At 44.3% G+C, this 26,328-nt stretch overlaps 1 protein-coding gene across 1 annotated transcript in view; it reads right to left on the bottom strand.

Moving 5' to 3' along the window:
- The window catches only part of ZC3H7A (zinc finger CCCH-type containing 7A), a 115,140-nt gene that overhangs the window by 62,774 nt on the left and 26,038 nt on the right, over nt 1–26,328 (bottom strand). Inside the window, exons 2-7 of the mRNA XM_044304174.1 lie at nt 19,317–19,421; nt 16,164–16,203; nt 13,242–13,439; nt 5,441–5,599; nt 1,398–1,478; nt 1,278–1,316 (exon numbers count right to left, since the gene is read on the bottom strand). Coding sequence (XP_044160109.1) covers nt 1,278–1,316; nt 1,398–1,478; nt 5,441–5,599; nt 13,242–13,439; nt 16,164–16,203; nt 19,317–19,384 — 585 coding nt within the window. The 5' untranslated portion in view covers nt 19,385–19,421. The remainder of the gene's footprint in view (nt 1–1,277; nt 1,317–1,397; nt 1,479–5,440; nt 5,600–13,241; nt 13,440–16,163; nt 16,204–19,316; nt 19,422–26,328) is intronic.

Below are 26,328 nucleotides of genomic sequence, written 5' to 3'. Positions count from 1 at the left end.
CTCCATGTCATCTTGCTTAGCCGCTATAACATTCAGCAATCTGGAGTGCTCAGCAGTGTCCCTCTTTAGAGGCTGCACCTCATCCTCCACCTCACCCACTCTATCCTCTAGAGCCGTGGTACGCTCAGCCAGCTTCCTGAAGTCATGCCGTATAATGGAAATGTCCTCCTTAATTGCGCCCACCTGGACTGATAAAGCGCTGAGGGATTTGCCACATTTTGAGATGGCATGTAGCACATCTTTTAGCGTAGGTTCCCCGCCATCCGAATCGCCAGGCTCATTCTCCGGCACCTCTCCACACACTTGTAAGGCCGCATACCTGTTGGCGCTCTGCCGCGTGGCAGTGGCGGGAACCCGCTCCTCACGGTCAGAGTCGTCCCCACAGTCCGGTGGCGCTTCCTCTTGGCATTCCAGGCGTTGTTTGTTAGAGGCTGCCTGAGAGGATCTCACAAACTGACTCAGTTTAGCCGCTGTGTCTTTTTGCAGCTCCGTAGTGCGCTCCCTCCGCTTCGGCGTGCTTATCCCGGCGCCATCTTGGGACTCTCTATCAGCTCCCCTGCCTTCCCGCTTCCTCGACATGTCTGTGTCTGCCACCAACCACAGCCTCCGGTCCTGTCACTGCGCTGAGTCGCTCTATCCCCCGACCACACTGGCTCAAAGATTCCGCTGTATTCAGGTAAAAACAGGATAAATGGCCGGGCAGATGCGGGAGCTCTCACAGCGTGCGACCGCTCACATGCCTAGCAGGCCACGCCCATCCAGATCTACATTTCTAGTGTCATAGCAAAGGGTCTAAATACTTACGTCCATGCAAAATTTTTGTTGTTCCCATTAAAAAATTTGCAAAAAATGTCTAAAATGTTTTCACCTACTGAGTGCAGATTTTATTTTTTTTTATTTTTATTTTAGCACAAGGCCACAGCATACATTTTTTTTTAAGTCTGAAGACTTTCCGAATGCACTGTATACCAGCGAGATGGAGGCCAAAAGGACACTATCCGATATGCCAAATGAACAATGTAAATTCAGTGTGAATAGACCTTTAGCAGTACGCATGGCAAGGGCTGACAGACCACTGGCAGATTTTAGGGAAATCTGAATTCACTGAATCTGCATTTATGTTTTATTATAAGGTCACCTTCCTTCATGAAAGGAGGGATTCTGATAATACTTTATGATGTCGTAACATAGTGAAGTTCCCTTTGGTTTAACAAAAGTTACATTCAGTACCTACAAATGTAAGCTATATGGCAGTTTGCAAGTAGGGTCCTACTTACCTTTTCTGATGGGTCCAAAACTGTAACCTTGGAATTAGACTGAAACACAGAAGGACTGTTTTGCATCAAACAAAAAAGATAATAGAAAAAAATAATTTAAATAGAAAAAAATACACTCACCTGTGCCCTGACATAGGCTTTCCTAATTTTTAGCCCCAGCTTCACAGCTAGCTCACGTGTTAGTTTCACCACGCTCTCATCCTGTGGAAATTTGTACTACTCAACAAAGTACGGTAATTAAACACGCTTTCATTTAATATGAAAGAATTAACACAATGGGCTAAATGTGGCCACACACATTAGATAACTGTCCTGTGGGAACAAAGGCTTGAGGATTTTTAAATCCAACATGCCCGATCCTTCTTTCCCCGACTTCTGTGGTCTCCAAAGACATTAGATAGATCGGCATCCAATCCCGCCAGGTTCAACGGTCATCCAATATATAAAGGGCAACTTTAGTCCCTCTGATCGGTTATTAAATTGACTGAATTAAAGAAGAACTGCCGCCAAAAATGTTATTGCCTGACCAGTTAGAAAGGTACATGATGTAATCTGTAGTGAATGGAATTTTCTTACCAGTGGTTGTATTTGCGAGTTATAACCTCCCTTCTGCTTCTCATTTGTGTCATGTGACCAGCAATCAGACTCCGCAACCGACACAGCATCTTATGTGTGGACAGGAAGTCCGTTTCTCTTTCTATTCCTATGGGAGCATCATGTCAGTCTCATAGGAATGAATAGAGACGTAACTGACTTCCTGTCCTGTGTCAGTTGGAGATCAGAGAGTTGGTCACATGACATCACTTTCTAGCAGGTCAGAGAATAAACATTTTGCCGGAAGTTCTACTTTAAAGTGTAACCGTCATGTTTTCATCAAAAAATCTATTTTAGCATATGTTACTGCTGGTGGAGAATTATGCATAAAGCAATCTTTAGGTTCTTTAAATACCACCGTTTTCTTTGAGTTTTTCCCTTAGTTACGGCTGTTTTAACCTCTAAAACATGAGGATCTTCTCAAGATGGCTCCTCTGCCAGTTCTCTGAGGCCAAAACTGCTTTCCTCACTTCTCATACACACTTGCTGTAGCCAGCAGCTCCCTGCCAGCCAATGAGATTGGATTACTGAGAGACACGCCTCAGCACTCTGAAGCCTAATGCAGGCATGCAGTGTGAAGGACCGCCCCTCTGTCTTCCTAGCCAGAGACAGATAAGCTATAGCAGAGGACATTAAAAGGAAACCTGTCATCTGGATTTTGGGTATAGCGCTGAAGACATGGGCTGCTAGATCGCCGGTAGCAAATCCGCAATACCCAGTCCCCATAGCTCTGTGTGCTTTTATTGTCTAAAAAAAAAACAAAAAAACGATATGATACATATGCAAATTTACCTGAGATGAGTCAGGGACAGGACTCATCTTAGGTTAATTTGCATATGTGTCAAAACGTTTTTTTTTTACACAATAAAAGCACACAGAGCTCTATACCCAAAATCCAGGTGACAGGTTCCCTTTAATGAAAGCTGTTATTATAAGGTAATTACAGATCTTTTGACAATCATTGTCAGACTAACTCAGGTATACATGCCTAGCTCTAATGAACTAGCAAATAAAAAAAATATCACAGTTGCACTTGCTGTAAAAATATCAGATGTAGAAAATAATAAACTTTATTGGTATGTGTTAAAAGGCTCCTTCGAGCCAAGAACCTGGCCAACTATTCACAAGTTAAACTATTGCAGTTACTAAAAAGGAGCAGAATTGAAACTAAGGGCCCTTTCACACTTGCGTTGTCCGGATCCGGCGTGTACTCCACTTGCCGGAATTACACGCCGGTGTAAAAACGCAAGTGTACTGAAAGCGTTTGAAGACGGAGCCGTCTTCAAAATGCGTTCAGTGTTACTATGGCACCCAGGACGCTATTAATGTCCTGGTTGTGATAGTACTAGCGGGGAGCGGTATACTTACAGTCCGTGTGGCTCCCGGGGCGCTCCAGAATGACGTCAGAGCACCCCGTGCGCATGGATGACGTGTTCCATGTGATCACGTGATCCATGCGCTTGGGGCGCCCTGACGTCACTCTGGAGCGCCCCGGGAGCCGCACGGACGGTAAGTATGCTGCTCCCCCGCTCCCCACTAAACTTTACCATGGCTGCCAGGACTTTAGCGGCCCGGCAGCCATGGTAACCACTCTAAAAAAGCTAAAGTCGGATCCGGCAATGCGCCGAAACGACGTTTAGCTTAAGGCCGGATCCGGATAAATGCCTTTCAATGGGCATTAATTCCGGATCCGGTCTTGCGGCAAGTCTTCAGGATTTTTGGCCGGAGCAAAAAGCGCAGCATGCTGCGGTATTTTCTCCGGCCAAAAAACGTTCCGTTCCGGAACTGAAGACATCCGGATGCATCCTGAACGGATTTCTCTCCATTAAGAATGCATTAGGATAATCCTGATCAGGATTCTTCCGGCATAGAGCCCCGACGACGGAACTCTATGCCGGATCCGGGCAACGCAAGTGTGAAAGAGCCCTAAGTATCAAACTCCATGTTCATGCTATGACAACAGAGAGATAATGTTGCTAAAAAATTTAACCAAGAGGCATAAGAATTAAACAGGTTTGTCCTGTTTTATACGGATGACCTATAATCAGGATAGGAGACCGGTATATGATTGGTGGAGGTCTGACACCCGGCACCCCTGCCGATCAGCTGTCACAAGCACAGTGCTGTCCACTGGCTAACAGCTGTGCTTGGTATTGTAGCTCAGTCCTATTCACTTGAATAGGACTGAACTGCGCCTAGGCCAAGTGATCGATGAATGTGACGCCACAGCCTGCTTATGGGAGCGCCACAGCTTCTACAAAGAGCCGATTGGCTGAGGCTGCCAGAAGTTAGACATCCCACCAAACAGATACCTATGACCTATCCTGAGAATAGGGCATCAGTATAAAACACTCAGAAACCCCATTTAAACACTTGCTCTGTCTAGACCTGTATATGTGGCTTGTTTTGTTACTGTATTTCCAGTAAGACAGAATGAAGGCCCTGGCCACCAACATAACTTCAACACCCAAGGGAACAGTGTTTGATAGCCAAATAGCTTAGTTCCCACTTTAACAGGTGAGTCAAAAAGAAAAAGGCCCAGCAAATATCACGGTTCCTCTCCTCCTCCATACATCCAAGTACATCCTGGTGAACTGCAGGGAAATTCACTAGGGGATGAGTTCATACATTACCAGGAACCTCCACCCTCGGCATACTGGCCTAGACTGTCCCTACTTCTGCTAACTCGCAATAGTAACAATCATAATAAATAAATACACTACACATTTTAATTGTCCCGCATTCTAGTTTCAATTGCTAAATCGCAAGGTATACTTTGGTGTATAACAGGCGTCATCAGTTTCAATCTGTTACTGTTGAAAACAGCCACATTCTCAGGTGAAGATGCCTAGTATATATAAAGAAAACGTCTCCCCCATTGATCCTGCCCTATTAGCCAAACCCCTTTATCACATCAGAGTTTGGGGGGTATTCTTCCTTCCCGACAATTGCCTGTTAAATCGGTCTGTCCTAAGCCTTTACTAGGCAGGACCTGGCCGGATCTGAGAAACAAAGCCCCAAATGTTAGCACCATGAATGTACAATAACGCTGCAGGCACCAGATCATTTTTCACTTACACTGCAGACAGATAGGGGAACAAGCACATGCACCATCCGTCCACAGTGTAAGTGAATAGAGGCTGCTGATGGACGGGACTGGTCAAAGAGTTCTTTGGTACTTAAATTTAATATCAGACTGAGGGAGATCCAACACAGCAGCACCCCCACCTAATTAGCAGCTGGGGAATGTCAAAAGCGTACCGCCAATCAAGCTTCCATTCACTTGAATGGGAGCAGAGCTGCAGTACCCCAGCATGGCGACTACATAGCTGGCTGGAGCTGCTTCCAGCTTCATCCACTGTAGTTTCCAGTGCAATAGGCTTCCCCAAACAGCTGATCAGTAGGGGTGCAAGGACTCCCGGCAATGTGATACTGATAGTTTAATAATGCCTATTATTAGCTGCATGTATGTTTCCAGCACATGTGCAGCTAGTAATATATAGTGCCCAATCCCTTTAATGAAATGCTCAATTTGAAAATACACGCATGGAAGTTTTTAGCTCACTTACCTTTGGTGCAATGATAGAGCACTTTCCAACTGCTTCATAAGCATCCTTGTATCTCTCTAGAGAAAATAAGGCTTTGGACTTGCAATACAGTGCCCTAAGATTTCTGTCATTAATACGTAGAGCATCTTCACAATCTTTCAAAGCATCTTCATGGAAACTCTAGATAGAGAAGCAGTATTATATCAGTTGCATGACCCTACCAAAATACAGTGAGGAACAGAAGTATTTGAACACCCTGCGATTTTGCAAGCTCTCCCATATAGAAATCATGGAGGAGTCTGAAATTCACATTGTAGGTGCATTCCCACTCTGAGAGACAGAATAAAAAAAATATAAAAATTCAGGAAATCACAATGTATGATTTTTAAAGAGTTTATTTGTCTTGCACTGCTGAGCATAAGTATTTTAACACCTGAGAAAATCAGTGTTAATATTTGGTACAGAAGCCTTTGTTTGCAATTACAGAGGTCAAACGTTTCCTGTAGTTCTTGACCAGGTTTGCACTCACTGCAACAGGGATTGTGGCCAACTCCTCCACACAGATCTCCTCTAGATCTGTCAGGTTTCGGGGCTGTCACTGGGCACCAGAGAGTTTCAGCTCCCTCCAAAGATGTTCTATTGGATTTAGGTCTGGAGACTGTCTAGGCCACTCCAGAACCTTGATATGCTTCTTACGGAGACACTCCTTGGTTAATCGGGTCGTTGTCATGTTGGAAGACCCAGCTACGACCCATCTTCGATGCTCTGACTGAGGGAAGGAGGTTGCTGCTCAAAATCTCACAATAAATGGCCCCAATCAGCCTCTCCTTAATACAGTGCAGTCGTCCTGTCCCCTTTGCAGAAAAGCACCCCCAAAGCATGATGTTACCACCCCCATGCTTCACAGTAGGGATGGTGTTCCTGGGATGTAACTCATTCTTCTTTTTACTCCAAACACGACGAGTGAAGTTTAGATCAAAAAGTTTTACTTTGGTTTCATCTGACCACATGACTTTCTCCCACGTCTCCTCTGGATCATCCAGATGGTCATTGGCAAACTTCAGACGGGCCTGGACATGTGATGACTTGAGCAGGGGAACCTTCCTTGCAATGCATGATTTGAAACCATGACGTAGTGTTCTACCGACAGTGACCTTTGAAACTGTGGTCCCAGCTCTCTTCATGTCATTGTTCAGCTCCTCCCTTGTAGTTCTGGGCTGATTCCTCACCTTTCTTATCATCAGTGATACCTCATGAGGTGAGATCTTGCTTGGAGCCCCAGTCCGAGGGAGACTGACAGTCGTCTTTAGCCTCTTCCATTTTCTAACAATTGCTCCAACAGTTGATCTAATCACCAAGCTGCTTGGCAATTGCCCCGTAGCCCTTTCCAGCCTTGTGGAGGTCCACAATTTTTTCTCTGGTGTCTTTTGACAGCTCTTTGGTCTTGCAAAAGGCAATAGTTGGCGTCTGACAGACTGTGGGGTGGACAGGGGTCTTTAAAGAGCTCAGACAGGTGCTACTAAGTTAGATAATGAGTGAAGTAGAGGTGGACTTTTTAAAGGCACAGTAACAGGTCTTTGAGAGCCAGAATTCTTGCTGTTTCTCAGGTGTTCAAATACTTATGTTCATGCAGTGCAAGACAAATAAATTCTTTAAAAATCATACAATGTGATTTTTTTATTCTGTCTCAGAGTGGGAATGCACCTACAATGTGAATTTCAGACCCCTCCATGATTTCTAAGTGGGAGAACTTGCAAAATCGCAGGGTGTTCAAATACTTCTGTTCCTCACTGTATAAAAAAAACTTATTTCCACATTTAAAACAACATTTTACAAAATTCATAATATTCTACATATAATATTATATATGGAATTAATCTACTTAAAAAGCTGAGTAGCTTTGTAAATACTATGCTTTACTCGTAATGTACTGACCCAGAATGACAATTATAATCAGATCTCAACTCTCCCATTATTCTTTACTGTCTCAGTCTCTACACTTGGCACGTAATTTCGTGATCTGTACTCCAGGGTCCCCACATCACGAGAACAGTGACCCTAGCTCCCCCATTTGAATGGAGCTGCGGACATGCATGCAGTGGAACACAGGCCCCAGATGTCAGACCCACGGCTAATCAGACTCTTATCTCCAATCCTGCGGATAAGGCATGAGTTGTTGTAATGGGACAATGCCTTTAAAGGGGTAGTATGAGATTAGAAAAAAAGGTCCGTTTTCTTTCCAGAATCAAGACCACAGCCCATGGAGTTTTGCTGTTTGTCCAGTCTAATAAAATCTCTTTAACATGCATAGACTTACATATTATACAACTTACCAATGGGAAAGTGGACTTGATTTCAGCATTAAAGGGTATGTACACCTTTGTAGGCAATTTTTGTTTATGATTGCGTTTTACAAATTTTGGGCTAAAAATCATATTTTCTATTGGCCTTTATTAAAAATTCAAAAAATATTGAGCCATTCTGTCACAAAGGGTTAACTGTTTTTCTAATGGTACTTTCACTTTCACTTTGTGGGGTCTGTTATCTCTAATATACTAAGAGGTCATAAACACTTATTTAAGCTACAGTCTTATTAGAACTGAGCTATAAAGGCTATGGAAACAATTTTACATTTATCCAACATCATACAATAAACATAAGACCACTGTTGCCATACACAACGCCCACCTGAAGCTGCCATACACAGTGCCAACCCGAAGCTTCCATATACAGCGCCCACTATATACACATTGCACACATTTCTACTACATGTCCATTACACAGATAGAACTACTGTGTGCACATTACACACAGAAAACTGTAAAATAGACTGGTTACACTGACATAGCCCTACTTTATACACACCTTCCATACATAAAGTACCTCTGCATTCTCCACCAGCACAGTCCTACACAGAGCCTGTGTTCCCCTAACTCCTCCCACACACATGGCTGATCACATGACTGTGACATCACCACAGGTCCTTTAACCACAATGTAATCTGGAGCTGCTCCTGGTGAGAGAGATGTCCGTTAGGGAGCGCTCCTGACTAGAGGGGAGGAGGAGGGAGAGGGAGACAGTGTGCGCTCCCGTGTGCACACAGGAGGAGTTACAGAAAATCTGTCAGATGACAGATTCTCTGTAAACTTACTGAGAGCAGCCTGCCGTGCATAGGAAGCACAGTAGGCTGTAGAACAAAAACAAAAAAGATAGATAAATTAGAACCAATTGGAAAAATTATTGTCTCCACAAAATAAATAAATTTGTGTAATTCTATTTAATTACAAAGGTGTCCATATCCTTTAATGAGTGTTTATAATATCAGAGAGCAAAGATAAGAAGTCTGTCTGCTCCCCAGATGACGGAAAAGAAAGAAAATCCACAGGCAGACACTAAAGTATCTCAAAAATGATTCCATATTTTTTAATAAAGACCAATTTAAAAAAAAGGATTTTTAGCTCAAAATAAGTACAATTAAATAATAATAAAAACTGCCCCCAAAGGTGTGCATAGCCTTTAACCCCTTAGGGACACAGCCTTTTTACACCTTAGGACCAGGCCATTTTTTGCAAATCTGACCAGTGTCACTTTAAGTGCTGATAACTTTAAAACGCTTTGACTTATCCAGGCCGTTCTGAGATTGTTTTTTCGTCACATATTGTACTTCATGACACTGGTAAAATGAAGTCAAAAAAATTATTTTTTTTGCACAAAATAATACCTAATTTACCAAAAAATTTCAAAAATGTGCAAATTTCAAAGTTTCAGTTTCTCTACTTCTGTAATACATAGTAATACCCCCAAAAATTGTGATGATTTTACATTCCCCATATGTCTACTTCATGTTTGTAGCATTTTGGAAATGATATTTTATTTTTTGGGGATGTTACAAGGCTTAGAAGTTTAGAAGCAAATTTTGAAAATTTTCAGAAATCTTCAAAATCCCACTTTTTATGGACCAGTTCAGGTTTGAAGTCATATTGTGAGGCTTAGATAATAGAAACCTCCCAAAAATGACCCCATCTAAGAAACTACACCCCTCAAGGTATTCAAAACTGATTTTACATACGTCGTTAACCCTTTAGGTGTTGCACAAGAGTTATTGGCAAATGGGGATGAAATTTGAGAATTTCATTTTTTTGTCTAATTTTCCATTTTAACCCATTTTTTCCACTAACAAAGCAAGGGTTAACAGCCAAACAAGACTGTATCTTTATTGCCCTGACTCTGCCGTTTACAGAAACACCCAATATGTGGCCGTAAACTACTGTACGGCCACACAGCGGGGTGTAGAGTGAAAGGTGCGCCGTTTGGTTTTTGGAAGGCTGATTTTTATGGACTGGTTTATTTACACCATGTCCCATTTGAAGCCCCCTGATGCACCCCTAGAGTAGAAACTCCCTAAAAGTGACCCCATCTAAGAAACTACACCCCTCAAGGTATTCAAAACTGATTTTACATACGTCGTTAACCCTTTAGGTGTTGCACAAGAGTTATTGGCAAATGGGGATGAAATTTGAAAATTTCATTTTTTTGCCTTATTTTCCATTTTAACCCATTTTTTCCACTAACAAAGCAAGGGTTAACAGCCAAACAAGACTGTATCTTTATTGCCCTGACTCTGACGTTTACAGAAACACCCAATATGTGGCCGTAAACTACTGTACGGCCACACAGCGGGGCGTAGAGTGAAAAGTGCGCCGTTTGGTTTTTGGAAGCCAGATTTTGCTGGACTGGTTTTTTGACACCATGTCCCATTTGAAGCCCCCCTGATGCAGCCCTAGAGTAGAAACTCCATAAAAGTGACCCCATCTAAGAAACTACACCCCTCAAGGTATTCAAAACTGATTTTACATACATTTTTAACCCTTTAGGTGTTGCACAAGATTTAATGGAAAATAGAGATACAATTTCCAAATTTCACTTTTTTGGCAGATTTTCCATTTTAATATTTTTTTTCCAGTTACAAAGTAAGGGTTAACAGCCAAACAAAACTCATTATTCATGGCCCTAATTCTGTAGTTTACAGAAACACCCCATATGTGGTCGTAAACTGCTGTACAGGTCACACGGCAGGGCGCAGAAGGAAAGGAATGCCATACGGTTTTTGGAAGGCTGGATTTTGCTGGACTGGTTTTTTTTGACACCATGTCCCATTTGAAGCCCCCCTGATGCACCCTAGAGTAGAAACTCTAAAAAAGTGACCCCATTTTAGAAACTACGGGATAGGGTGGCAGTTTTGTTGGTACTAGTTTAGGGTACATATGATTTTTGGTTGCTCTATATTACACTTTTTGTGCGGCAAGGTAACAAGAAATACCTTTTTGGCACAGTTTTTTTTTTTGTTATTTACAACATTCATCTGACAGGTTAGATCATGTGGTAATTTTATAGAGCAGGTTGTCACGGACGCGGCGATACCTAATATGTATACAATTTTTTTTATTTATGTAAGTTTTACACAATGATTTCATTTTTAAAACAAAAAAAGTTTTAGTGTCTCCATAGTCTAAGAGCCATAGTTGTTTCAGTTTTTGGGTGATTATCTTGAGTAGGGTCTCATTTTTTGCGGGATGAGATGACGGTTTGATTGGCACTTTGGGGTGCATATGATTTTTTGATCGCTTGCTATTGCACTTTTTGTGATGTAAGATGACAAAAAATTGCTTTTTTTACACCGTTTTTATTTTTATTTTTTACGGTGGTCACCTGAGGGGTTAGGTCATGTGATATTTTTATAGAGCTGGTCGATACGGACGCGGCAATACCTAATATGTATACTTTTTTTAATTTATGTAAGTTAAGAAACAAAAAAAATGATGTTTTAGTGTTTTCATAGTCTAAGAGCCATAGTTTTTTCAGTTTTTGGGCGATTATCTTAAGTAGGGTCTCATTTTTTGCGGGATGAGATGACAGTTTGATTGTTACAATTTTGGCGTACATGCGACCTTTTTGATCACTTTTATTACCTTTTTTTGGGAAGTAAGGTGGGCAAAATTTCTATTTCATCATAGTTTTAAATTTTTTATTTTTATGGCGTTCACCGTTCGGGTAAAGTAACATGACCGTTTTATAGATCAGGTCGTTACGGACGCGCCGATACCAAACATGTGTAGGGAATTAAATTTTTTTCATTTTTAATCAGTGATAAATGTGTTTTTTGATTTTTACTTTTTTTTCACTTTTTTTTTTACCCAGACCCACTTGGTTCTTGAAGATCCAGTGGGTCTGATGTCTGTATAATACAGTACTGTACTCTATATAGGGTACTGCACTGTATTTTACTTACACTGAACAGATCTATGCTTTAGCACAGATCTGTTCAGCACCATGGACAGCAGGACGCCTGAGCAGGCGTCCTGTTGCCATGGGAACCTTCCCCGTCTGCCACAACTTCGCAGACGGGGAAGGGTGAGGACTGGGGTGTCGGGGGGCTGTCTGGGGGCTCTCTCCCTCTCCCATCGCGGGGCTGCAAAGGCACAGCAGCCCCCCGATCGGAGAGGGAGGGAGCTCCCTGCGCTGTTAACCTTTTCCATACAGCGGTCCGTACGGACCGCTGTATGGAAAGGGTTAAACGGCTGACATCGCATCAACGATGTCAGCCGTTTATACCAGGGTGCCAGCAATGTGCTGGCACCCTGGTATACCCACTAGAAACCAACGATTATTGAAGGGGAGGCGGGCGGGGGATCGCGATCCCGCCTGCCGCACCGCCCGCCTCCCGCAACCCTCCCCCTGCACCACCCGCCCACTAAATATCATTCAGGGATGCAGGGGGAGGAAGAACATATATATTCTGGGCATTGTAAAGTTTCTGATCCCCACGGTCAGGGACCGCGGGGATCAGAAACGGCAAAAAGCGCATCAAACCGCAGGTCTGAATTGACCTGCGGTTTGTTGCGATCGCCGACATGGGGGGGTCACGGGACCCCCCCGCGCATTTAGCCTAGGTGCCTGCTCAATGATTTGTGCAGGCACCTTGTTCCGATCACTGCCAGCCGGGCGGCAGTGATCGGAACAACACATGACGTACCGGTACGTCATGTGTCCTTAAGTACCAGGGCATCATGACGTACCGGTACGTCATGTGTCCTGAAGAGGTTAAAGGCCCACCGTTCACATGTTGCGGCTTTTCGTGCAGCATATCTGCAGCGTTGTACAGCACCAGCAAACTGGATGGGATTTTAAGAAATCGCATCCAAATGCTGTGTAGAAATTCCACAGTGTTAAGTGACTTGAGAAGTGTATTTGAAATCTGCCGCATATCAGTTTTTCTGAATTTATCCACTGCAGATTTCACACTTTCCAATCGAGCGCCATTTTTGCAACAAAAAACTTTATATGTGGCTTTTGTTACATATTTTGTTGCAGATTTTCCTGTGTATCTGTGGCAAAATCACAGTATTTTACGTCACGTGGATGTACTCTAAAAGCAAAAAAAAAATCTAAGCTGCCAAGACCCATATCTAACAAATGTTACAACCCCAGCATATGGACATGTTATGGAGTTATAGAGCACTGTGTAACAAGGCATTCAAGAGGTACATAGAGATTAATTCTCGAGGAAAAAAAACTATGTTTCATCAAACGTTACATTCTAGGGATACTCTCACCTAGAAGCAATACCTCTGTACTACATTGCTCCTGCCTTGTATATGAGGGCTATACCCTGCCTGAAATCAGTCTCACCTCACGTGGATGGTGTGCTACGACAGATCCCTTGTAAATGCTCTGCTGTGTCGTCACTCTTATATGGCTGGTGAAGAGCCCCTTTAGTTCTTAATATTAACTGTGCTGCCCCTGACATAAGTAATGGCGTTACCGTGTCTATACAACATGCCGCCCGGTTCACATGCAGCTTCTCCAGTGTCTCGCTGGTGATGGCAATCTCCTCAGATGAAGCATAACTGGCAATGCTAAGGGCCTCAGTGTACTGGTTTATTGACTCATCCTTGAGTCCCTCTCTGTAAAGGTCATTTCCTTCATTGAAAAGGTTTCGTATAAGCTTCTGAATAAAAACCTGAAAAGACACAATACAAAATCTCTATATAAAAAGAACTAAACATTTAGACACAGGACGCACTAAACCATTAAGCAAGCCATACCACCTGAGATAAATATGAGCCAAACTCTCGTCCTGCCAACAGCCATCTCTCCTGTTACCCAGACACTTGCATGCTTGGTTGCGCATACCTGTGCTGAAATCCAACATGTGTATAATGTGTATGGGGGTAAATGATTTTTGCTGCAAATCTACTATGGGTAACAGTCAGTTACTATAGTAGACACAATGTATGGAAGTCAGAATAATTCATCACATTTCCAGCCACGGTGCCCCATCATTATCAGAGGTCCTTTGAGATTACCAGACAGCAGTGTGGAGAGGCAGGAGTTAGTGGGGATGGATCTGCTCAGATGTCACACTACATTTTTTCCAGAAGAGTAAGGCTACATGCACACGACCGTGACGTTTTTTTGCAGTCCGCAAACCGCGGATCCGCAAAAAACTGAAGCCGCCCGTGTGCCTTCCGCAATTTGCAGCCCATTGTAGACATACCTATTCTTGTCCGCAAAACGGATTGTTATTTTCGTTCTGCTTATCTAACAAAGCAGATCAACAGAAATAAATAGCAGTGGTGTGAACGTGCCATAAGCAGTTGTTATTTATGCAGGGAAACCATTACTAGTCTAACATCTCTCCCCTCCATAGAGCCTCCTCCACGTACAGTCCCATGTTAAGGTACTTTCACACTTACGTTAAAGTTTTCCGGTATTGAGGTCTATCCTCGGGGCTCAATACCAGAAAAGAACTGATCAGTTTTATCCTAATGCATTCTGAATGGAGAGCATTCAGTTCAGGATGCATCAGTTCAGTCCCTCTTAAGTTTTTTGGACGGAGAAAATACTGCAGCATGCTGAAGTTTTCTCTCCGGCCAAAAATACTGATCACTTGCCGGAATGCCGGATCCGCCATGAATTTACATTGAAGTGTATTAGTGCCGGACCCCAAGTGTTCCGGCAAAACGGATCTGGCATGCGCAGACCTTTAAAAACGCAAATGAAATTAATACCGGATCCGTTTTTCCAGATGACACCAGAGAGACGGATCCGGTATTTTAATGCATTTGTGAGACAGATCCGCATCCGGATCCATCTCACAAATGCATCCGTTTGCGTCTGGTTTGCTGGATCTGGCAGGCAGTTCCGGCGACTTAACAAAAACGGAATGCACCAGAACTTATTCTGTTCCATTTGGTTGCGCTCCCATAGCGGACAGAATAACGCTGCAAGCAGTGTTTTTCTGTCCACGATGTGGTGCGGAGCAAGACGGATCCGTCCTAACACACAATGTAAGTCAATGGGGATGGATCCATTTTCTCTGACACAATAGAATGGATCCGTCCCCTACTGACTTTCAATGGTGTTCATGACGGATCCGTCATGGCTACAGAAGACATACTACAATCGGATCCGTTTATGACGGATGCATGCGGTTGTATTATTGTAATGGAAGCGTTTTTGCAGATCCATGACAGATCCACAAAAAACGCTAATGTGAAATTAGCCTAAAAAACAAATCACCTCCCGTCAGCTTCTCCAACATACAGTCCCATGTAAATAATTTCATTGCCCTTCCTCCAGCCCCTCCAACATACAGTGCCACATAAATAACACCACTGCCCTCCCTCCAGCCCCTCCAACATACTGACCCATGTAAATAACAATGCTCTCCTCCCTCCAGGATGAGGTTAGTAAGCCCCTGGAAGGGGTCTGGAGTGCGGAATGTCTGTGTGTGACATCTGATTGGTCAGTGAGCAGATAATACAGAAATGCACACAGTACAGTACATGCAGCCTCCACATAACTGCATTGCCAGGGCCTATGATTCACATCAAAGTTCAGATTCTCCAGCTTGGAAACACTGGCAACTTCATGCACTCCCACTATAAGGCCTCATGCACACAACCGTTCCGTTTTTTGCGGTCCGCAAAACACGGAAGCCACCCGTGTGCCTTCCGCAATTTGCGGAACGGAACAGGCGGCCCATTGTAGAAATGGCTATTCTTGTCCGCAAAACGGACAAGAATAGGACATGCTATATTTTTTTTGCGGGGCCACGGAACGGAGCAACGGATGCAGACAGCACACGGAGTGCTGTACGCATCTTTTGCAGCCCCATTGAAGTGAATGGGTCTGCACCCAAGCTGCAAAAACTGCGGCTCGGATGCGGACCAGAACAACGGTCGTGTGCATGAGGCCTAAGGGGGAAGGCCAGATGATGCAGATATTTTCCACCGCTGTTTTTGACAGGTAACCTGTCATCAAATACACCGTCCCTAAACCGCCGGCCCGCTATAGCGTTACACAGGTCGTTATAGTTTTATTAAGATGTGACTCTGAAATGGAGCTTGGAGCACTAAGGAAAAATAAAGTTATAAAGTAGCAGTAGCATGTGCTGATGGCGGTCCCAGTCCATTCAGTCCTGGCATTGCATGCTAGCTCCAGTGGCATCCGGTGCATGGACAGCGCAGTAAGGTTTTCTCACCATGTAGGATGCTGTTGGAGCTGGCGTGCATATAGGACTGCATGACTTCTCCTGAGACCAGGAATAACCCCATAACTATTCACAGGTAGCACACGCTAATTTATAACTTTCTCTCTCCCCTTATGCCCAAGGTCCATTTCAGAGGGGCGGTATATTAGAGGACAGGTTCTTTTTAATCTGACATTTTTAAATGCTTACCTCATAATCTTTCTGGGACCCAAGGAATGGCATTGGGGACCTGAAATAAAAATATGGAACTCAAAATACTCTCCAAAGGACTAATAAACATGTAAAATAACAGTCATTTCTTAGTGAGAGGCCTTTACATTAGACCTTTAAAGGGGCTGTCTCATCATAGACAATGGGGGAATATTTCTAGGATGTGCCCCCATTGTCTTATAGGTGCGGGTCCCACTGCTAGGACTCACACCTATATCAAGAACGGAATACCGCAAGTGAAGGAGGGCACACTGTGCATGTGCAGCCGCCCTACATTCATTTTCTATGTGGCCGGCAAAAATAACCGAGCGCTGGCTCGGCTATTTCCGTCGGCCCCATAGAAATGAATGGGAGCGGGAGCCGCATATGCGCGGTATGCTCCCATTCACTTCTCCTGGGAGCTGGCGTGGTGGTGGCCAGACCGGAGTCCTTCAGCCACCACCTTGCGGGGCTGCGTTCTTGATATAGGTGCGGGTCCCACACCTCTAAAACAATGGGGGCATATCCTAACGATATGCCCCCATTGTCTATGATGAGACAACCCCTTTAAGGCCAGGGCTAGATGTCGACATACTGCAAAATCACATAGGGCCACATTTATTAAGACCGGCGATTTAGACGCTGTCCTTAAAAAAAGACCCATAGCTGGAGGTTGAAGTTATAAGGAGGTGCCGGCCTCTCCATAACTTTGGCGCATCCAGTGCCCTTCTAAATCTAAGACAGCTTCCTAGCTTCTTACATTTAGACCATTTTCTACACCTAAAACAGGAATAGAAAATAATGGACCTTCCACGCCCACAACACACCCACTTTTTTTAGACATGGCATGAGCGGGGAAAAGTCGCAGATAGCGTCACAACTAACTTTTGCACCGCCATCTGCGCCTGAAATACGCCTAATTTAGGCGTATTATAGAATAGTAAATGAACCCCCATAATGTGTAAACTGCAATCTAGAACCCTATGGCAAAGGAAATCACAGTTGAATCATAGTTGAAGAAAGTCCAGAACTGATACCGCTTTTGTGCACATGGACCTCCAGAGACTTTTTTGCAGGGGGGGGGGGGGGGGGTATATCAAACAGTGTTCCAGTGTGAACAGGCTTTTGCAAAGATTGGTCTAAATTCTTCAAATAATGTTTAGCTCCATCCCAACAACCCAGAGAGTTAATAGTGGACCCTACATATTAGCATATACCTCTACTTATCATTTATTTTAATAAATTGATACAGTAAAAGTTTTCAGCAGCTTCAGTTATGCATCGAGGCTCCATTCTCTTGCAGATGAGCACAGTTATCCCAGGCAACCAAAGCCACCTGCGCATGTTGCAGAATACGTGCGGTTTTTCCATGTACTGTACCAGCAAAGTGTATGAGATAAAACAATCTCCTGTACACTTTGCTGATTTCTTTTCTGTGTGGAAATTGGCCTGCCATGCAGCTTGTCAATTATAGCTGCAGATTTCACCCTTTTTTAACAAAGAGTGAGATCTGCGGCAAAAAACACATCAAATTCACACCAAAAACAGCTGTTAGAAATTGCAGATTTTGGTGCAGAAAATCCCAGAAATCTTCACAGAAATTCATGCGGATCTTCTGTACGTTGGCCTGCACCTGTGCGCAGGTACCCTAAAACAGTCTTTTCCATGCTCTTTTTATATTTCAGTGGTAAAATCTGAACTCAGGGGTCCCCTGAAAAGCATCTGGAGGAGAATGTGTGGAAATCTAAGGGAGTCACAAACACAGCCGAGTGGGGGACCACCAGGGATATCGTGTGTATGCCATAAATGTCTAAAGTGAGAATACTCTTTTAAAGGGAGTCTGTCAGCAGATTTACCCCTTTTTAACAGTTGCCATTATGCTGTAGCCGCAAAACAGACGATTAACACAGTACCTTGATACGCTTTGGTGGACTTTTAAATCTGCCAAAAACGAACTTTGATAAGGGCTCGCAAGTGCCCAGGGCGGAGTCCACCGTGTTGGAGCCCAGGCAGCTCTGCCTCTTCGGCTCTTATCCCCGCCCAGCCTCCTCCTCTGCTCGCCTATCTGTTGTCTCTCCCCCTCAGCGAGATCCCGCGCCGACGCGATGACTTCCTTGGTCGGGGCATGCGCATAAGCTACTGCGATGCCGTGTCAGCAATGGGCATTGCAGTGCGCATGCCCCGGCCAAGGAAGTTATCGCATCGGCGCGGGATCTCGCTGAGGGGGAGAGACAACAGATAGGCGAGCAGAGGAGGAGGCTGGGCGGGGATAAGAGCCGAAGAGGCAGAGATGCCTGGGCTCCAACACGGTGGACTCCGCCCTGGGCACTTGCGAGCCCTTATCAAAGTTCGTTTTTGGCAGATTTAAAAGTCCACCAAAGCGTATCAAGGTACTGTGTTAATCGTCTGTTTTGCGGCTACAGCATAATGGCAACTGTTAAAAAGGGGTAAATCTGCTGACAGACTCCCTTTAAGGATGCTTTGCTTGGATTCTTGCTTAAAGGGGTATTCCCATCTTAGACATTCTAGCGATATGCCCCCAATGTGTGATAGGTGTGGGTTCCACCTCTGGTGCCCGCACCTATACTTAGAACAGAGGGCGAACCACGCATGCACATCCACACTCCATTCACTTCTATGGGAGTGCCAAAACAGCCGAGCGGTGTGCCTGGCTAGTTTGGGTAATCCCATTGAAATGAATAGGAAGTGTACCACGCAAGTGCGGCCACCACTCCATTCACTTCTATAGGGCTTACATAAACAGCTGAGCCAGCGCTCAGCTATTTCCAGCACTCCCATAGAAATGGAGGGCGGCCGCACATGCATGATGCGCCCTCCTGCACTTTGCAGGCTCCTTTCTAAGTATAGGTGCAGGTCCCTGAGGTCGGACCTCCACCTATCAGACATTGGGGGCTTATCCTAGCAATATGTTCCAATGTCTAGATGGGAATACCTCTTTAAGGGTGCCTTCACAAATCGCGGAATTAGTGGCTGAATTTTGCGTGCCTGAAAATCTGTTCGATTAATTTGAATGGGGCAGCAAGCTCATGGATTTCTGCCTCTCATTTATTTTTTTTATTTCGTTTGAAGAAACCCTTTAAAATTAAATGTATATCTGCAATCCACTTTACAAGTCGCATGAATAAGTCTTACTGAATGAATTCCATTCCACTCTTTATATCTTCCTGCCGGCTGCGACGGGCATTTGACATGTAGGACATGATGTTCTGCTCATCAGATTGTTAAACGGTCACAAATCTGTAAATTATAATCATTTATTTAGTATGATCATCTGATAAGAAACCAAAGAATAAATTATGAGATCAAAGTATTTTTAATAACAATTTTTAATAACAATGAGGAATATGCGATTGCTGCAAAATCTACACTAATACAGTTAAGGCCCCCTGCACACGGCCGTGTTTCACAGCCGTGTGCGGGCCGTGGAACCGCGGCCTGGATCCCTCCTGAGAGCAGGAGCGCACGGCGTCACTGGTTGCTATGACGCCGTGCGCTCCCTGCTGCCGGCACAGTACAGTAATACACTGGTATAGATCATACCAGTGTATTACTGTATTGCGGCGGCAGCAGGGAGCGCACGGCGTCATAGCAACCAGTGACGCCGTGCGCTCCTGCTCTCAGGAGGGATCCAGGCCGCGGTTCCACGGCCCGCACACGGCTGTGAAACACGGCCGTGTGCAGGGGGCCTTAACTGTATTAGTGTAGATTTTGCAGCAATCGCATATTCCTCATCCATAGCAACTGTTCTTTTACCAACAATATAAATACAAGGAAATTAACATATATAACAGAACTATTGATGGTATGACTGAACGATATTAAATAGAGGTGCAGCACAATGTGAAAGCAATGGTATTTTATCATCTTTATCATCTTCAGGGTTTTCTCTGCTAAGAACTGGCTCGGTCACATATTTACAGTTGCTGTTGTACTTCTATACATTTCTATGGTGTTAAATAACAGGATAATAACATATAATACACATACTGTCACGGTCATATTGTTGTTTGACCGTGATGCGGTTGCCGTGCAGACTGGTTGCCGGTGGCAACGTGTTGTTGTTAGTTTACACGTGCATTTCCCCTTTAACCGCCTCCGGACCGCCTAACGCAGGATCGCGTTCCAGAGGCGGCAGCGCTGCGCACAGTCACGCATATACGCGTCATCTCGCGGCTTAGCCGGCCCGCGCATGCGCATCGCGGGCCGGCAAAAGTTAGAGGGGTCACGTCACCAGCCTGCCAGCCAATGATCGTTGCTGGCAGGCTGGCGATTTTTAAAATCTCAAATCAGAAGCCAGTTAACACATCATATTAGTAAATATGATGTGTTAAATGGCTTCCCTGCTCCTCTGCTGGTCCTTTTGGTCGGTTGGTCTCAGCAGAGGAGCAGGCATCACGGTGAGTAGCACCAAACACCACACATAGCCCCAGATCACCCCCCTGCACCCCAATTAACCCCTTGATCACCCCTTCTTGCCCCTGTCAATCATTAGTGAAAGTGAAAAAAGTGATCAGTGTAAACTGTCACTTTTTTTTTTTCACTGGTATTGACTGTTAGGTTTTAGGGATAGTTTAGGCCCCTTGGTTAGGTAGTTTAGCGATCGTTTAGCGCCCAGCCCACCGCACCGCAGTCACTTATTCGCTGATTAGCATTTGTACTTTTATAGTATCTGTAAGTGATCAAAACTGATCACAGTCAGATCTATAATAGTATTAGTGTCACCTTAGTTCGCCCTCCACCCAAAACGCAGTGTTTGCCCGATCAGGCCTGATCGGTCGCCCACACGTGCGTTCGCCCACGCCCGACCCGCAGTGACAAAATATATATTTTTTTTTGATCACTGCATATTCACTTTACAAGCGCTGCGGCGATAAAAAAAATCTGTTTTGATATTTTTTTATCAACCGCAGCGGCCTCCGGTACTTTGCTAGCCTCCCATTTGTAAGACAGGCTTGCTTTTTTTCTTGGGTAGTCTCAGAAAATACCCCTAAATTTAGTTGCCCAAATGTCAAACAGGGGGTATTCTTCTGAAGAGGCCTACAGGCTTTTGACCCAGTCGGATGAGGAATGGGAACCCTCATCTGACGGGTCAGAATATGAACCTGTAGAAAGCAGTGGGTCTCTGACTCAAAGTTCGGACGAGGAGGTTGAGGTCCCTGATACCACCAGGCGTACCCGGCCCCGTGTTGCTAGACCACAGGTTGCGCAGGATCCGCTTCAAGGGCAGCAGAGTGGGGCTGGCGCTGTCGGATTACGTGGTGAGGCATACACCAGCAGCGCAGCCCTCCCTGGACCTAGTACCAGCACTGCCGTACAACATGGTGAAGTGGCGAGCACCAGAAGGGCAGTTGAAGCTGGTACGGTGGCACGTGCATTAGTTACCCCGTCGCAGCCACCGCACAGACGGGCCCGTAGACCCCCTAGAATCCCTGAGGTGCTGGCAAATCCTGATTGGCAGCCCCTAACTTCAGCCGCACCATTAGTTCCCCATTTCACAGCCCAGTCTAAAGTTTGGGTTGAGACAGCTCAGATCGGTTCGGCCCTGGGATTTTTTGAGCTGTTCTTGACTGCGGAGCTCTTGGACTTAGTTGTGGCAGAAACAAACCGGTATGCCACACAATTTATATCAGCCAACCCGGGAAGCTTTTATGCCCAGCCTTTCCGGTGGAAACCAGTCCAAGTTTCCGAATTAAATTTTTTTCTGGGCCTTCTCCTCAACATGGGTCTAACCAAAAAGCATGAATTGTGGTCATATTGGTCCACGAACCTAATTCATCACATGTCCAATTCGGCCCCTCATAGACCACTTCAACCAGAAATTTGCAGATTTGTATACCCCTGAGCAAAACATCTGCATAGACGAGTCCCTCATACATTTTACCGGGCGCCTTGGCTTCAAACAATACATCCCAAGCAAGCGCGCCCGGTATGGGGTCAAATTCTATAAGCTCTGTGAAAGGGCCACAGGCTATACCCACAAATTTCGGATCTATGAGGGAAAAGATCAGACCCTGGAGCCGGTCGGTTGCCCTGACTACCTGGGGAGCAGTGGGAAGACAGTCTGAGACTTGGTGTCACCCTTATTTGGCAAGGGGTACCATCTTTATGTGGACAATTTCTACACAAGTGTGGCCCTCTTCAGGCATTTGTTTCTAAAACAGATTGGCTGCTGTGGCACCACGCGAACTAGTCGCGCGGGCTTCCCCCAACGGCTCGTTACCACCCGTCTTGCAAGGGGGGAGAGGGCTGCCTTGTGTAACGAAGAACTGCTTGCGGTGAAATGGAGAGACAAGCGTGACGTTTACATGCTCTCCTCCATTCACGCAGACACGACAATCCAAATTGAACGAGCAACCAGAGTCATTGAAAAGCCCCTCTCGGTCCACGACTATAATTTGCTCATGGGAGGGGTGGACTTCAATGACCAGATGTTGTCTCCGTATTTAGTTTCCCGACGCACCAGACGCTGGTATAAGAAGGTGTCTGTATATTTAATTCAATTGGCGATGTACAATAGTTTTGTTCTCTACAGTAAGGCTGGGAGAACACGATCCTTCCTCAAATTTCAGGAAGAGATCATCGAGAACCTCCTGTACCCAGGAGGTTCCGTGGCCCCATCCACCAGTGTAGTTAGCTGTCTACACGAGCGACATTTCCCCAGTGTCGTTCCTGGTACCTCAACCCAACCGTCACCCCGAAAAAGATGTTGTGTCTGTAGCAGGAGTGGAATAAGGCGTAACACCCGCTATTTCTGTCCTGACTGCCCTGACCACCCTGCCCTATGCTTTGGAGAGTGTTTCCGAAAGTATCACACACAGGTACACTTAGCATAGGGATCACATCTCACCAGGACAGGCACACAGGGCTATTAGGGCCCATTCACACACAGAGCTGCTGCAAACCTCTCTTTTCACCTGGGAGAAAGTGCATAATGCACTTCGCCACATCTTTGGGCGATTTGTGCTTTGCACATTGTCCCATGGGGAAGGAGAGGTTTGTCCTATAAAGGTTAAAAAAATAAAAAAATAAATAAAAAAAAACACCAGTAAGCAAATAAGTTAACGTTCAGTTTCAAAAGTTAAATAAAGTTTATGTTCTGTTCTAAAGTTATTATAAAGTTGATAAAATGTATTGCTTTGCGGCCTGGTTTTTTCTTTTTTCTTTTTTTTACCTTACAGGTGGACCAACCGATCGACTAGCTGCAGCACTGATGTGCATTCTGACAGAAGCATTGCGCTGCTGTCCGATTACACACAAGTCGGTGTATGCGGCGCTGCAAGACGAAATTTCTCCTCTGCAGTAAAAGATAGGTTTGCCGAGGCATATGAGCTGAGGAGGTGGCGGTGTTCATATGCTTTGGCAAACACTTTGTATATATAAAAAAAATTAAAAATCCCGGCAATGATTTATTCATCCACATCGATTGATGTGAATGGAGAAATCGTGTTTGCCAGGGCATACGAGCTAAGTGGGTATGGATGTTGGGCGGAGCTCCTATGTCCTGGCAGACGCCTTTCCCCTCCTTTTTATTTTTTTGCCTGAGATTTTTTCATCCACATTGATCGATGCGAATGAAGAAATCTGTGCCGTTCATTTTTTCTTTCAGCCCAGAGGCTGAACGAAAAAAAAAAATCTCAATATAAGGAGAATAGCAGAAACTCCTAATGCTGGCCATACATGTAATGATTGCGGAGACCCTCAAATGCCAGGGCAGTACAAACACCCCACAAATAACACTATTTTGGAAAGAAGACACCCCAAGGTATTCGCTGAGGGGTATATTGAGTCCATGAAAGATTGAAATTTTGGTCTCAAGTTAGCGGAAAGGGAGATTTTGTGAGAAAAAAACGAAAAATAATTTCCGCTAACTTGTGGCAATTATTATTTTTTTCCTATGAACTCGGCATGCCCCTCATTGAATACCTTGGGGTGTCTTCTTTCCAAAATGGGGTCACATGTGGGGTATTTATACTGCCCTGGCTTTTTAGGGGCCCTAAAGCGTGAGAAGTCTGGGATCCAAATGTCTAAAAATGCCCTCCTAAAAGGAATTTGGGCCCCTTTGCGCCCCTAGGCTGCAAAAAAGTGTCACACATGTGGTATCGCCGTACTCAGGTGAAGTTGGGGAATGTGTTTTGGGGTGTCATTTTACATATACCCATGCTGGGTGAGAGAAATATCTTGGTCAAATGCCAACTTTGTATAAAATAAATGGGAAAAGTTGACTTTTGCTGAGATATTTCTCTCACCCAGCATGGGTATATGTAAAATGACACCCCAAAACACATTCCCCAACTTCTCCTGAGTACGGCGATACCACATGTGTGACACTTTTTTGCAGCCTAGGGGCGCAAAAAGGGGCCCACATTCCAAAGAGCACCTTTCGGATTTCACCGGCCATTTTTTACACATTTTGATTTCAAACTACTTCCCACGCATCTGGGCCCCTAAAATGCCAGGGCAGTATAACTACCCCACAAGTGACCCCATTTTGGAAAGAAGACACCCAAAGGTATTCCGTGAGGGGCATGGCAAGTTCCTAGAATTTTTTATTTTTTGTCACAAGTTAACGGAAAATGATGATTCTTTTTTTTTTCTTACAAACTCTCATATTCCACTAACTTGTGACAAAAAATAAAAACTTCCATGAACTCACTTTACCCATCATGAAATACCTTGGGGTGTCTTCTTTCCAAAATGGGGTCACTTGTGAGGTAGTTATACTGCCCTGGCATTTTAGGGGCCCAGATGCGTGAGAAGTAGTTTGAAATCAAAATCTGTAAAAAATTAACTGTGAAATCAGAAAGGTGCTCTTTGGAATGTGGGCCTATTTGCCCACCTAGGCTGCAAAAAAGTGTCACACATGTGGTATTGCCGTACTCAGGAGAAGTTGGGGAATGTGTTTTGGGGTGTATTTTTACATATACCCATGCTGGGTGAGAGAAATATCTTGGTCAAATGCCAACTTTGTATAAAATAAATGGGAAAAGTTGACTTTTGCTGAGATATTTCTCTCACCCAGCATGGGTATATGTAAAATGACACCCCAAAACACATTCCCCAACTTCTCCTGAGTACGGCGATACCACATGTGTGACACTTTTTTGCAGCCTAGGGGCGCAAAAAGGGGCCCACATTCCAAAGAGCACCTTTCGGATTTCACCGGCCATTTTTTACACATTTTGATTTCAAACTACTTCCCACGCATCTGGGCCCCTAAAATGCCAGGGCAGTATAACTACCCCACAAGTGACCCCATTTTGGAAAGAAGACACCCCAAGGTATTTCATGATGGGCATAGTGAGTTCATGGAAGTTTTTATTTTTTGTCACAAGTTAGTGGAATAAGAGAGTTTGTAAAAAATAAATAAAAAAAAATCATAATTTTCCGCTAACTTGTGACAAAAAAAAAAAAAAAGTTCTATGAACTCACTATGCCTATCAGCAAATACCTTAGGGTGTCTACTTTCCGAAATGGTGTCATTTGTGGGGTTTTTCTACTGTCTGGGCATTGTAGAACCTCAGGAAACATGACAGGTGCTCAGAAAGTCAGAGCTGCTTCAAAAAGTGGAAATTCACATTTTTGTACCATAGTTTGTAAACACTATAACTTTTACCCAAACCATTTTTTTTTTTTACCCAAACATTTTTTTTTTTTTAAAGACATGTAGAACAATAAATTTAGCGAGAAATTTATATATGGATGTCGTTTCTTTTGCAAAATTTTACAACTGAAAGTGAAAAATGTCTTTTTTTTGCAAAAAAAATAGTAAAATTTCGATTAATAACAAAAAAAGTCAAAATGTCAGCAGCAATGAAATACCACCAAATGAAAGCTCTATTAGTGAGAAGAAAAGGAGGTAAAATTCATTTGGGTGGTAAGTTGCATGACCGAGCAATAAATGGTGAAAGTAGTGTAGTGCAGAAGTGTAAAAAGTGGCCTGGTCATTAAGGGTGTTTCAGCTAGGGGGGGCTAAGATGGTTAAGGTGTGTCTCCCTGCGGTTTGGTGAGAGAGGAGTTATTCCTCTAGCTAGTGGGGATTAAGGTGTGGCCACTAGCTTGACTTTATCTGTGGCTTCCTGGTTGGCGGCAATGGCACTCCAGCCTTGTTTGGTGTTGGAGCTCTGCTCCTTTCCTGGGTGAACTT

Source organism: Bufo gargarizans, chromosome 8 (genome assembly GCF_014858855.1).
Source record: "Bufo gargarizans isolate SCDJY-AF-19 chromosome 8, ASM1485885v1, whole genome shotgun sequence".
Classification (NCBI taxonomy): Eukaryota; Metazoa; Chordata; class Amphibia; order Anura; family Bufonidae; genus Bufo; species Bufo gargarizans.
The sequence above is the reverse complement of the archived record's forward strand: the minus strand, read 5'-3'. Positions and strand labels throughout refer to the sequence as shown.